The 14,096-nt window shown below is 47.4% G+C and overlaps 1 protein-coding gene and 2 long non-coding RNA genes across 3 annotated transcripts in view; 1 reads left to right on the forward strand and 2 right to left on the reverse strand.

The window, feature by feature from the left end:
• LOC147649008 (uncharacterized) overlaps nt 1-14,096 on the reverse strand; it is a 769,650-nt gene that overhangs the window by 357,221 nt on the left and 398,333 nt on the right. The window lies entirely within an intron of this gene.
• On the reverse strand, nt 17-4,385 carry LOC147649015 (uncharacterized). Its single transcript, XR_015279689.1, has 3 exons — nt 4,323-4,385; nt 1,717-1,790; nt 17-101 (listed from the first exon to the last, which is right to left on the reverse strand). It is a non-coding gene; the product is annotated as an uncharacterized LOC147649015 (long non-coding RNA).
• Nucleotides 4,383-12,676, forward strand: LOC147649016 (uncharacterized). Its single transcript, XM_086865042.1, has 8 exons — nt 4,383-4,986; nt 6,353-6,706; nt 7,619-7,918; nt 9,273-9,460; nt 9,860-9,980; nt 10,621-11,281; nt 11,577-11,690; nt 12,061-12,676. Exons 1-4 carry the CDS (start codon nt 4,473-4,475, stop codon nt 9,371-9,373), a joined length of 1,269 nt encoding a protein of 422 aa, XP_086721168.1. The 5' UTR covers nt 4,383-4,472; the 3' UTR covers nt 9,374-9,460; nt 9,860-9,980; nt 10,621-11,281; nt 11,577-11,690; nt 12,061-12,676.

The following is a 14,096-nucleotide window of genomic DNA, read 5'->3' on the forward strand; positions in this document are numbered from 1 at the left end:
CCTGCCGTTCTCTCCTGCGCTGTGTTTTGTGCAGAGACGCAGAGGAACGAGCACAGATCAGGCTGGAAAGGTCCCTGTGCTGAAGGTCCAGTTCCACAGCACTGTGGAGTTAAAGGTTTAACTGAGCACCCTGAAGGCCTTGGATTTTGGAAGAGCCAAGCTGAGTATGCCCTGAAGCCGGCTGTGAGGGATTCTGTGGCAAGCATGCACAGAGGGCAAAGGAGCTTGGAATGCCTGAGTCTTTCTAGAACAGCTTCCTGAAAGCACAGCAATGCTCCATCCCTGGACAGGATCAGGAAGAGGGCAGAACTGTTAGAGCCAGCAGAGAGATGGGGACTTCAGATGGCTCTTCTTTAGAATGCTGTTTATTCTATCGACTAGATTACAGCAGGGGGTCGTGGGTCAGCCTACAGCTGCTGGCTACAGGCAAGCCCTGTGTCCTGAAGCCCACTTAGTTCTGCTTACAGTGCATTATATCACTTTCTTTTGCTGTCTGTATCATTGCATAACAACCAGTCAGCATCATACACAATACCTTTACATGTACATATATTCTATCAAAACTGCTAAAATTACCATACTATGTTAGTGACTAACTAATCATTTGAGTTAGTAATTACATATTAAATTTTCAAAGTTGTTTTGTAGTGGAAAATCCTTTTTGCTTTGGTAAAAAATGTCTTTCTGTCTGCCTGTGCTTTTTCACTTGGTAGAAAACATGCTTTGTTTGAAGACCACTTAAATCTTTTGGACTTTAGCCATAAAACCTCCTTCTAACTGACTAAACCTTTGTTCTAAACCTTCCAACTCAACTAAACCTTTGTTCTCTCAGTGGTTTCAGCAATAAGTGGCCCTAAAAACATCTTTTTATATATCCAAGCTTGCTTTCATTTCTAGAGAACCTTCCGGTAAGCATTCATATCTGTAAAATTTTTGTTAAATTTTCTTCCTTCCTAACATCTCGCCCGGTCTGATGAACAACATAGATGCTAGAAATTGTCTTATTCATCATTTGTGCACACATTGAAGTATACATGTGTCACAATCTGCTCACACAGGCGGGCGTCGTCAGAGGTTCATTTGATCTCAGAGTGCAAAAAGGACACCAAGGGATTTCAGTTTAAATCACAACAGCAATAATGCATCTTTATTTTAGTGCCAGCATCATGGGTTATGCAATAGATGAGAAGGAGAGAAAGAGAAAGAGAGACAGGAATAAAGAGGCAAAGTAAAGAGAGAAAATGGGGGTGGGTAATAGCTACCAATGGACAAGATGGGGTCACCCGTGTCTTCTTCCGTGGGGATCTCTCTCTCCAAAAGCAACTTAGAAAAGTCACCTTTATAGTCTCAAGTTTCAAGGCAAGGGGCAGTTGGCCAAAAGGTGGGGAGATGTATAGGTTATTGTGGTGTGACCCGTTGCTCTGGCAAGCAGGTGTGAGGTACTGAACAGGCCCCGCTCCTCACAAGTCCCTGCTCAGCAGCAGGAACGAAGGCAGTGTTCCGTGGCAGCACAGCAAACACCTGCAAACAATCACTCTTGTGCTGTAGGTCGAGCACCCCTTCAAACAATGGCTTAGCAAGCATCCACCTCAACCAGGCCAGAACCCCTGCACAAAGTCCCCTGGGCTCCTCAGGGTCTCGGTCTCTGTTCTTGCCATGCTCGTGAGGCAAATGAGGGAAACTTCAGACCGTCTCTTACACCACCCCGTGACTCACCATCATCATCAGGAGGGCTCCTTTGTAGTGTTGTTGCGAAGTCTTCAGGTCTCCTCAAAGGTTGGTAGCATACCCTGGAAAACAGAGACAGAAAATCAGTCAGAAAAAGAAAAGCAGGAAAAAGATAAGGGTAAGAAAAAAGGAAAAACAAAAGCAAAGAATCAATTTTCAATTAAAATATACATTCAACTTCTTATTTCAAAGCATAAGCAATTTCAATTAATCCAATACAACCCAAATAAACAATTTCAGGCAATTTCTTGATAAAGAGGGCCCATTTCCTATTTTTACTTTTCCAAAATTTCAATTAAATCCTGGTGAAGCTGATAGTAAAATCTATTCTAAGATTCTAAAATCTTAGAAAATTTGGAGACTTAGAAAGAAAGTTAGGTTTGGAAAGCCCTGGGAAAAGTAGGCCCTGAGAAATGTTAGGCCCTGTGCTTGCTAAAGATCAGGTCAAACTGCACCTGTGTAATCTGAATATGATAAATGATACAATTGTTAGATGTGATCAGATATAATTATAGTTTAAAGAACATAAGGAACAATGTTAGGGGGCTGGGGGGGATCACAAGAAATCCATGCTTGGGTAAAAACAATGCTTACAATAGAACAACGTAAGTTTAATAATTAATATGTAAGTTGTATAATGATAGTGTATAAAACATGTTCAGTTCAAAACCAAATCGGGTCAGATTTGGGTCTGTGTACCTCTGACACTCAGAGCTCTTCAATAAAGCACCTGCATATAAACATTCTGTGGTTATGTGTGATCCTGAATGCTAACAGTGTCATGGTTGAAAGTTAAGTGTTATGAAAGAAACTTCAGATTAAATTAACTGCTGAATGGTTTAATTAGTCAATTACCTAAGACATCTATCATTTGTTTTATAAAAATGCCTTTTAAAAGTTTACAGTGTTTTAAGCATCTTATGGCTGCTATTCTTAAACCCCTTGCTTTGAAAATGACCTAAGAGACATCTTTCCAGATGAGGCCTAAGGCTCTGGCCAAGCCTTGACTTTACCTGGATAGAGAATTTACCAATAAACCCCAAAGTTTTCTGCATCAAAACAATATTCAGGTCAATTTAACTTGACAATTAGTGAATTAATATAGCAGCTGGATTTTACAGTGGGCTTGGAAAATTATTATCCGGACATGATTTTCCAATCTTCCATTGATTTATCAGCTGTGGCAGACTCTGGGATGAGAGTATATATTTCGTATATTCAGCAATTCGTATTACAAATTATTCAGATAAGTTTCATATCACATTTTCTTAATAAGTTTTTGATTTCTCTGAAAGTGTTATTTCCTATGTGTATACATGTGCAAGTGTTTTACTTTGATGGTTTTTCATTGTCATAACAAAAAAACCCAAATACCTTACATAATTACAAAACAAAATAAAAAGGGGGGGAACCAAGGCTATGCCTCAGAAGTATAAAAACCTTATATACCTTAAATTTTTGGAAAAAGCGTAAAGATCTTATATCTATTACAAATAATTCCTGAACAGTCCTTTTTAAACAAGTCTGTTACAAAGCCAATTCCATCAATTATCAGGTATTTTTCTAACAGTACTCAAGCAAAGCTGAGAGAGAATTCTTTGGCTCTGGTCAAAGGTTTAGAAGCAAGAAGATTAAAAATTCATTTCAATTAATAATTTGGAGGAAAGTCTATGTTTGTGTATTCACAGGTTCAAAGCAGAAGTAACTTCCTAGCGAAGAACATGGAAACTCCTCAGCTGCAGAGACAAGCAGACAGCCCAAAGAGCAGAAGAGCGAGCACGCAGATGTGAACTGTATCAAGACACAGCTGACAGCTGAACAGCTTGGATCCCACATGCAAGAGCAATGGACTTTGGGTTTCAAGTGAAAGAGTGGGAAAATTAATATTGTAAAGCCTCATTTGTTTAAAGCATGAGTGAAAGAAAAATAACCCTTCTTGAAAAGTAATCCAAGAAAAGATTTGGGTTGATTTTTTTTATTGTTTTTTTTTAAAAAAGAGAGGGGCAGATGTTGGAGTCTGAGATACAGAGTGTGTGCCCTTGTTTCTAATACTTAGTTCTAGGATTCCAAGAAACACTGAATTTCATATGACATGAAATTCATGAGCATGTTTTCATGGTGATACATGAAAACAAATGTTAAAGTTAGATAGGAAAAGTGTAAGTGTGTAGATTAGAAAGTTTCTTAAATCACTGGGTGAAAAAGTAGTTTAGAGAACAGGAGACAAGATGCAGGATTTAGGGTGTTGTCTCTTGTGCTTCTCCTTTCTTCTTCATGTTCTTCTCCGAGGGGTTTTTGGGTAGTAGTAAGTGATTGGGTAAAAAATGCCGCAGTGCAGCGCACAGGTGTTGGGTCATTGGGTCAAATATTTATTGGAATAAAGAAAAAAGGACTCCTCTGTCTCCTTTTTGGACATAAACCTCTGGCGTTTGTGGATTAATTTTCCTGACAATTGTTTCTAAAACTAACTTGAATAACAGGTACAATTTAGTTAGCAAAAATCAATTCCATTTATTGCAGTAACAATCTTTGTCAATCAGTGGAATTCCTATGTAATTTCTCGTTTCCCACATGCATTTTTCACCTGCTCTTACCTGGCCTTATCTCCCCTCAGGCCCCGCTCGTCCTCGCCGAGTCCGGCCCGCGCCGGGGCCGCGCCGGGCGCGCGCGGGGCCGAACGCAGCGCCCCCCTCAGGCCGTTGCGCCGCGGCCGTTGCGGCGCCAGTCGGAGACAGATCGGTGCCATGGCGGAGCTGCCGCTGCCCGCCGGACTCAATGCCAGCACCTTCCCCGCCAAGCTGTGGCGCCTGGTGAACAGCCCCCGCGTCCGCTCCGTGCGCTGGGACAGCCAGGCCCAGGGCTTGCTCATCGACCGCTTCCTCTTCGAGCGGGAGCTGCTCAGCCCGGCCGGCGCCCACGGAGGGGGCGGCCAGGGGGCGGGGGCGGCCCCGGACTCCTTCAAAGCCACGCACTTTGGCAGTTTCGTGCGCCAGCTCAACCTCTACGGCTTCCAAAAGCTGCCGGCATGGCTTGGCTCAGCTGTGCCGGGCGATGCCGGGGCTTGGCTGCACTTTATGAACCCAAACTTCCGCCGCGACCGCCCCGAGCTCCTGCTCCGCATCAAACGCCTGACCAGGGCCAACAGGCAGAGACTGGCGGCGGGGCTGGAGGTGCGGAGCCGCCAGCCCAGCCGCCTCCAGCGGCTCCCCACGGAGCGGTCGCTGCCCGCCTTCCCCAGCGGGCAGCCGCCCAGAGCCGGTGAGACGGGGTGGGAGCTGCGGGCGCGGAGGGAGGCGTGGGCTTTGGCCGTGGGCGCTGCCCGGCCGGGCAGGAGCGGCCCCTGCCCGTGCTGGGGCTGCTCAGCGCTGCTGCCCCGGCCGGCACAGGGGCTGTCCTTGGGCAAGGCAGCTGTGCCGGCAGGGCCCGGGAGCTGTGCCGGGCTGCCGGGGGCTGCGGGACAGTCCCGCCGCGCCTGCGCTCGCCACACGCTGGCCCGCTCGGCCGGCAGCCGGCCCGGCCCTGTGCCGTGGCTGGCGCTGCTCATTGCGCGGCCCTGGGACGCTCGGGGAGCTCTCCGGGAGTGCGGCTGAGCCGAGGGCTTGGGCGTGCTCAGCCCCAGCGGGAGAGGGAGCCTCCTGTCCCATTTGGAGCAGAGGGGAGAAGAGCTGGCACTTGGGTTTCTGGCAGCTGCCTCCTGCCAAGGCTTGAACGGACAGGGGAGAGCTCAGTAGACAGGGAGCTGCTTGTTGCAAAGTGAATAAAATCCCATACACCCGTGTGTGTAGAGTTGTTTATTTCAGTGCTGGAGGTGAGGAGGATTTCTCCTCCTCATTCATCCACCTTTGTCAATTGCTGTGGTATATATTTAGAAATTATTGCTTGGTGTTACTATGTCATTATAACATATGGAACTAATAGACACAGTATGTTATACACTCTGGAATTAATTTACATAGTATAATCTCATGGCTATAGATAGTTCTTTTTCACTGTGCTTGCTCCTCCCCAATTTGGGGGTCGTTGGGGGTCTTTGACGAAGGCTTCCAAAGTCGTCATTGCATCTGAACTTTTCAACTTTGTCTTCAGAGCATGCACAGCTACGGTGTTCCTTGGTCTGTCTGGTCCTAACCAGTCGAATTGTTTTATTTTGTGGCTAAATGACTTGATGTTTGCTAATTTTTCACTAGTGCTATACTGACCTCTCTCTGAAACTGACCACCTGGTGAGATTTTCATTTTTCTTTCCCATCTCTCCAGCACTGAGCAACCAGTTATCCATATACTAGCCCGTACAATGCATAGAAAGACGTCTATATCAGGTTAAATAGATCCATCAAGTTATGATTCAGGTTCTGTTGATATCTGGTGATACAGATCTATCAGGTTCTGTTGATATCTTATAAATCAACCTATAGAAGCAGCTTGTAAGTTTGACTTAAGTTCTATAGGCATCAAACCCCCCAAGACATGTGGTGATATTTTTCTTTCTCACCCTGTTTTGGGAGGAGGTGAGCTTTTGTCTTCCCTGACAAAAGCACAGTTGCTGCCAAGGGAAACACAGCTGAGGAGCAGGAGTGACCCAGCCTTCCCTTTGCTTCCTTTCTTCTTCCCTCCCTGCTGCACAGCTCCCTTGCTCCAGAAGCGCGATGCTGCCTCACCTGAGGATTCAGAGCTGCCTCCAGGCCCTTGCAGGAGAAGTGCAGCTGCTCAGGAGAGTGAGGCTTCCCCAGCACCTGCCAAGAAAGTCTGTGCCACTTCTGCACTTGTTGGGGCTTCACCAGTGGAACCATCAAGAGAGCTCATCCAGAGATTTAATCTCCGCAAGCTCACGGTTCCACTGGTTCGCCTGGACCTGAAACGCCATCCTGAGCTCATGGTTCGCCTCACTCCAGTCGACCCTGAAGCTGCTTGCAGGGCCCTTGGACAGAACAACAGCTGCTCATCTTCTCAGCAGCACAGCCCAGCCTGCCACCCATCAGGTAGGGAAAGAGTTTCTACCCTTCCTTTTCCAATAGCTCCTGGCAACTGAGCCTTTCAAGTGTTTTCCCTGAGTCCTCTGTCATGGCTAGATCTCAAGTGAGAATCACGGAGAAAGTGTACTAGGAAGTGGGACTGTGAATGCCAAAGGATTCTGTGCTCTTCCTGTCCTTCCTGCAGATGTGGAGGTTGTTGTGGGCATTTCCCAGACAGCCTGTCTGCTGAGGTGCAAGGGCAGGGCGAAAAATATTGCCCGCCAGACAAGTGGTCAGTGTTAGGTGAACTCCCCTGTTTCTTGGAATGAAGTCCAACTTGGACGGTGATAGGATATTGCAGATGTTTCAGACTGACTGGCCTGCAAATCGGGCCGTGCCATTGAAATGAACTCTGTGTGCCTCAGAACAGCTGCAGCTGCAGAACATGGCCTCACCTACAAGGTTGCTTTTCGAATAAACTCCCAGTTGAATTTCTCAGTGTGTGCCTGAAGATGCGGGCTCTTCTTGGGTGAATGCACGTTCTGTGGCCTTCTGTGATGAGAAACTCAAGCAGCCAAATCTAAAAGCTGCTGGGGAGATAGGGAAGGCTGGGATTCTAAAGTTTTTGTGTGCCTTTGGAGCAGAAGGGAGAAGAGCTGGCAGCTGGCTTTCTGGCAGTTGCCTCCTGCCGAGGAATGGCAGCGGGACACTTTTCCCAGACAGATGAATAAGTATGGGAGAGCTGAGTAGACAAGGAATTGGTTGTTGCAAAGCTTCAGAACATGTGGGGAATTTTCTCCTTCTCACCCTACTTGGGAGGATGGGAGCTTCTGTCTCCCTTGGGAGAAGTACAGTTGCTGCCAAGGGAAACATAGCTGAGGAGCAGTAGTGACCCAGCCTTCCCTTTGCTTCCTTTCTTCTTCCCTCTCTGCTGCACAGTTCCTTGGTGCCAGAAGCGCAGTGCTGCCTCACCTGAGGATTCAGAGCTGCCTCCAGGCCCTTCCAGGACAAGTCCAGATCCTCAAGGGCGTGAAGCTTCCCCAGCACGTGCCAAGAAAGTGTTTGATACATCTGGACTTGGGGTTTCATCAGGCCAGCCAGGCACACACAAATTTCAATTCCAGCCAGAGCTCATGACTCCACCATTTCCTGCGCACCATCAAAGCACTTCTGCGGCCTCTCCAGAGAGCAGCAGCTGCACTTCTCCAGAGCAGCACTTGCCAGCCAACATCCCATCAGGTACGGAATGTGTTTCTCCCCTGGCTTTTCAGAAAGATCACAAAAAGTGACTGAAGTATTTTGCCGCGGTGCTCTGTCATGTGTCCATTTGATTGTGACAATCAGGTGTCAAGGGTACTAGGAAGCAGGATCATGAATATCAAAAGAATCTCTGTCTGCTTTTCCCATCCTTGCTGCAGATTTGGAGTATGTTCATTTTCCAGGCAGCCTCTGTGTAGAGGTCAAAGGGCGAGGCAAAGAACATTTCTGCACAACTGGTCGGTGTCAGGTGAACTCCCATTTTCCTTTGGATGAAGCCAAACTAGGACTCTGATGGGATATTGCAGAGTTTACAGATTGTCTTTTGTTGAAATGAAATACAAGGGATGGCACCACCGTGCTTTGAGATGATTTATTGCTTAAATAGCCCAATAAGATATCAGTCCCGAGGCGTGAGATTTACAGGCAACAAGTCAACCACAGCTCAGGAAGTTACGAGTTTCTTCTCCACATGGCAATATATAACTTTTTAGTCCAGTAGACAGTTGACACCAAGTTTGTTTTCACTTATTAAGCTCTTATCACCTTTACTTGATTTTGCCACACTGTGTCTGTCTTTTAACCAACGAGCTAACAGGTCACGTATTCACACACACTTCTGTAACAGTTCCTAGATCTCTAACTTACTTTATAAATCACACTATTACACTTGATACCTGCAACTATTTTACTTAATAGAATTTCTTACTTATTCTAGGCATATTCTTACTTGCAGTTCTAAGAACATAGGTTTAGAATTACTCTACCTGATGTCTGTGTACTTTCATCACTCCATCAATCCAGGCTTTTTCTAAGGCTGCAGATTTTCCATTTCCAACAGTCTCTCCCGCAAATAATGCTATGAAATTTCAGTGCACGCTGGGAGTCCCCAGAACAGTTGCAGCTGCAGACCATGGCCCCACCTCCATGGTTGCTCCTTAGAATAAACTCGCAGTTGAAGTTTAGCATGTGTGTCTGCACCTCTGGCCTCTTCCTGGGTGAATGCACTTTCTGGGGTCTCTTGTGATGAGAAACTCAAGCAGCCAAATGCCAAAGCTGCTGGGAAGATGCAAAAGGCTGTGATTAAAGATGGTTATTTCTGTGTTTATGTCTAGATCAGTTTCACAAGCCATACTTTAATCTATGTACACGTTGATTAGGATAATACTTTTGAAGGGGAAGAGCTCACTCTACCAATTCCCTGGGAAGTTTTTAATACCTTTCTGGAGTTGAGGTTGCTGTGCGCTTCCTGTGATGTTTGATCCAAGGCAGCAATAAAGCTCTGCGTCCCAAAGCCTCATTTTGGAGCCTCACCCATGTTTTTGGATTCTTCCAGCCGCCCCGGGCACTTCAGTCCCCAGTGCTCCAGCTGGCAGTGCTGGTTATGCAGCATGGAGAGCCCCAAGCTGGGTCTGGAGTACTCCTGGGGAAGAGTAATTGCCACCGCTGGATCTGGACCTTGTTCTGGAGACACTGGAGGAGATGCTTTCACCATCTGTGCCTGAAAGGTCTCCCTCTGCCCAGGTAACTCCATTGGACAGGGATGAGAGGGGCTGGACTGAGAGCTTCTGAATGTTGTTGCATGGCTGAGAAGCAAAGGCTTCTTGAATTCAGCTGGGAATGGACACGGAAGGATTTGCTTGGTAAAGCAAGATTTGCTAAGGAAGAGGGAATGAAAAGGGGAGATAGCCCTTAAGTGAGGATGAGAGGTGTTCGCCAGGTTTGGATGCTCCTTTTTCTGGGAAGAACTGCCCATATCTTCTTGCCAAGCACGATGACCCTTTGTTTTCTGCAAACTCCCGCATAGCAGTTTTCAAAAGCAATTTGTTGGTGTACAGAAGGAAATCTGGCAGGCTCTGATTGTACCCCTGCAGAATCTATTGGTTGATCTTTGCGTTTCCTTCTTTCTGTTTTTCTTTTCAGGTCAATCCTAGTGTTGCCCGTGACTCTTCAGGAGGGGAGGCTGTGAACAAGGCTGCAGCAGAGGGAGCTTTGCCTGCTTGCGGGAGCTGTGTGAACGTTCGCCAGGAGCCCGAGGAGCTTGGTAAGGAGTGAGCCCAGCGTGGTTTAGAGAGATGGGAGACAGCTGCTCTGAGCCTGCCTCTGACAGGAAGGGAGATCAGAAGAGTTGAGTTCTTGTCTGCAGCAGGGTTGGTGCTTCCTGGTGCCTTTAGTTCCAATCCTGCACTGGCACAAGCTCCCCGAGCCCTGCCCCTCCATGCTTTTCCAGAGGCTCTGACACCGAGTCCTCTGCTGTGGCAAGAGAGCCGGCAATAAACCTGAGCTGGTGGCAGTTGTGTCACCAAGCTGCGTGTCCCAATTGGTTCCCAGCTCACAGCAGCCTTCAGCTTCAGCCACTGCAGTGAGGACTGACGTCTCTGCGTCAGCCCAGAGAAAGAACAAGGCTGGGCTTCTTTTTGGCAGCTGGCACTGTCTGTGTTTCAAGCTCTCGGGGGTGCCATTTGCACTGGGAGGGTTGTGAATTGATTGGTGTACTTCAAAACTTCACAAGACTGGAAAACTTGGAAGGATCCCTGTTCCCTTTAAAGAGCAGGCTTCAAATTCTCAAGTGAGAGTGTGCCTTTCAGGCCATCTTTGACAGCCTTTGCTAGCAGGACAGTTTACTTGCAAAGGGAAAGCTACACGGAGGCCAGCATTGACTCAGAGTTGCCTTTCCTTGCCAGATATCCATGTGATCTACCTGGCCAGAAGGGCTGCCCTGCGTGGGAAGAAGGATCAGAGGGAGAGCCTGTGACCATCGGGCAGGTGGCATCCTCTGTTTATAGATATAGTTAGAGATTTTTTTATCATTATTTATTTATTGATATAGTTACCAGTGTAGATTGATAGAGTTGTATTTATAGGTGTTTCTATTTATACATCTGTATAGTTTTTATCTATAGTTAATTATAGATGTGATAAGATTTTATTTCTATGTATACAGTTAGATTTATATATTTTCAAATTTGCATTTATATATGCGTAGAGTAAGATTTCTATGCACACACAGATCCATTCCTAAATGTGCATAGTTCTTTAGTTAGAGCTCTATGGATGTAGAGGTCCATAGATTGAGCTGTGTAGGCCTAGGCTGCATTTTTGCCTCTTTCCCCCTTGGCTGCCTTTTTCATCTCTTGTTTTTCCCGCTGTGCCCCTTGTGTCCCCCTGTGCTGGGTCCGAGCTGGGGCCGGGCCAGGCGGAGCAGCAGTTGCAGCCCTGGCTGTCCCTGGAGCGGTGGGAGCTGCCGCTGGCCCCAGGCACTGTCCTGTGAGGAGCTGCTGAAGGACGGTGAGACTGAGGGGGCTGAGGAGGCGCTGATGCTGAAGGGACCTTGCAAACCTTGAGGTGTGAGGGGCACTGAGGGCTGTGGGGGAGCAGAGGGCCATGGTGGCACGGAGGTGACAGAGGCACGGGCTGAGGGCTGTGCCGGCTCTGAGGGGACACAACGGCTCAGAAGGGACTGAGCGGGGGGAGAGGCCTGGGAGAGGCCCAAGAAACTGAAGAGGGGGCTGGGGCTTTGTCGAGAGGACGGCGGGGCTGAGGGGATGGAGGGGGCCAGGAGGGAGCACACACAGCTCAGGGACTGCAGCTCTGCCAGGCCTTGCAACCGATTCCAGAGCCTCCACTTTTGCCACCACAGCTGTGCTGAAGAGCTTGAGGACAGGCAGACACTGAGAGGAGCCAGCAGGGAGAAGCTGAAGGCCTGGAGCAAGAGCAGTGAGCAGGGATGTGCTGAGGCCACGCGAGAGCCTGGGTGAGGCCCCAGGGCTGGTGAGGCCGGGCAGGGCTGAGGGTGGCGTGGGCTTTGGCCGTGGGCGCTGCCCGGCCGGGCAGGAGCGGCCCCTGCCCGTGCTGGGGCTGCTCAGCGCTGCTGCCCCGGCCGGCACAGGGGCTGTCCTTGGGCAAGGCAGCTGTGCCGGCAGGGCCCGGGAGCTGTGCCGGGCTGCCGGGGGCTGCGGGACAGTCCCGCCGCGCCTGCGCTCGCCACACGCTGGCCCGCTCGGCCTGCTTGTTCTTGCCAACCCTCCTGGGGAGGCTCGGAGATTTTCGCTTCCCTGCTGGAAGTGCAGCTGCTGCCAAGGGAAAGGTCCCAGCACTGACTCGCTCTTCCCTTTGCCTCCCAGATGTCCCATCTGCTGTCCCTATCCAGGAGAGCTGCTCTGCATGGGATGGAAAGACTGAGGGAGAAGCTTTGAAGATGGAGCGGCTGATTTGTTCTTATGTAGTTGTATGGATATTTAGACTGGGACAGTGACATTTGTATATTTTTAAATAGTTTTGTTTTATATATCTATATGTATATATATTGTGTGAAATATGTAATATTTAATCTGTATTTGCATCTGTAGATTGTTCTATATGTATATCTAGAGGTATTTAGTTCTATTTAAACATGTATGACGAGGTATAGTTGTATAATTCTGTCTATCGAATTCTTAGTACAGGGTTATTTAGAGGGGGACACTGATAATTTTGTATTTCTAGATGGGCTGTTAGCTTGTTGTAATCTGTAATAAATTAAGTTGTTAAACACCTCATTAATCTTTGTCTATAGTGACTTGTTGAGGTTAGCAATAAGTGAAGCTTTTGCTAACTGAAATTGGTATTTGTATATTTTTACATGGCACTATTGTGCTAATATAATAAATGACTTCTTTTAAACTTAATGGAGATTTTGATAGTTGTGTATTGTCAGCGCATGTGTAGCAGTTTGTAATAAATTACATTTTTCAACTGAAATGGATTCATGTGTATTTGTAGCTCAGCTGTGCAGCTGCAGCAATCTGCAAGCAATGACATTTATCAGCTGAGATGGGTGGTTTGTGATTTGTGCTCTCCAAAGCAATGGGCAGATGGAAATGCCCTGACACTGGAGGATTTTGGTGATGAAAATCTCCAGCCACGCCCAGCACATGCCCCACTTGCGCTCAGGCTGGGCAAGGAAAGCGCAGATTTGGGATGGCAGCAGAGCCACACGTTGGCTCAGAACTCGCTGCACAGGCCTGCTGAGAAAACTCTGGGATTCTGCTGCGCGTACAACTCCAAGCAGGAGGCAGCGGGGCAGGAGAAAGCATTCACCATGAAAAAACAAAGAGAAATTGTGTCCAAACAGACGTGAGGATACTCTGGGAGTTTGATCAAATGCTCTAACTCACCACTGCCTGGGCTCATCTTCAGCAAAACTAGTTTGTTCAAAGCTGAACACCTTCCAGGAAAGAGAGATTGCACTTTCCCCTTCAGTTGCCTTGCTGTGGGAGTGGAAGATGTCCTTCCCACAGGGAATTCTGGCTACAGAATTAGGATGATCTAATTGTTGGATTTGTGGAGGGCTGAAATCAGCTGAGAAATGGCCATGGAAAGGTGATAGCTTAGCTCCAGAGCAACTTCTAAAACGGAATCATACCTAAATATCCAAAACATTAAAATGACCCCAAGGGTGGGTTTTAGATCATCAAATAATTGGAACAGTTGGTATCAGCAGGGAAGGAAAAAGATATACTGAAGTAGTAGGATATACTCCTTGCACATTCACTTGAACAGTGAATTCAAAGAACAACACCAAAGCCTGGCAACCAGAAACCCCCACTGGATACTGGAGTCAAACAAAATAAAAAAAGACAAATTGTGATTGGAACGATCAGATCAAATTATGTTGGCACAAAAGTCCTGGAGCTAATCCTTACCGATCCTTCAAAAGCTTAAAGAATTCCTGGGATAAAGCAGAAACTGTAAATGACCAATGGAAAGCACCTGATGGAATATACTGGATATGTGGGGAAAAAGCATCCAGTGAATTACCCTGCAGGTAGAAAGGATCCTGCACTCTGGGAATGATTTGACCCTCCTTTTTGCTCCCAAAGTCCAAAAGTAAACTATTAGGAGCACCCCTAGATGAGAGCCTGGGCAGAGAAAAAAGAGAGCTGAATCTTGAGTTTCCAAAAGCAGGAGGGAATCAGAAGTGGGGACAAGATGAGTGGCCTGCAGAGAGGATAAGAGCTTGGCAATAGCCCAGCAACTTGGGCTCAAGACGGGAGCTGGGGATACAGGAGCCCAATTTACCTATTCAACCGACTAGGAAGACTTCAAGCCATGGTAGGAATTGTATCAAATCATAGCTCTGATGCTCTCGAGTTATCAGCTAAACAGCATTCACTAATGC

The sequence above is a fragment of the Cyanistes caeruleus genome, chromosome 28 (genome assembly GCF_971803275.1).
Source record: "Cyanistes caeruleus chromosome 28, bCyaCae1.hap1.1, whole genome shotgun sequence".
Lineage (NCBI taxonomy): Eukaryota > Metazoa > Chordata > Aves > Passeriformes > Paridae > Cyanistes > Cyanistes caeruleus.

Coding starts and splice junctions, on each gene's coding strand:
- LOC147649016 (XM_086865042.1), top strand. CDS start 4,473: ATGGCGGAGCTGCCGCTGCCCGCCGGACTCAATGCCAGCACCTTCCCC. Junction 4,987..6,352: donor CGGGCAGCCGCCCAGAGCCG/GTGAGACGGGGT, acceptor CCTGCTGCACAG/CTCCCTTGCTCCAGAAGCGC. Junction 6,707..7,618: donor CCCAGCCTGCCACCCATCAG/GTAGGGAAAGAG, acceptor TCTGCTGCACAG/TTCCTTGGTGCCAGAAGCGC.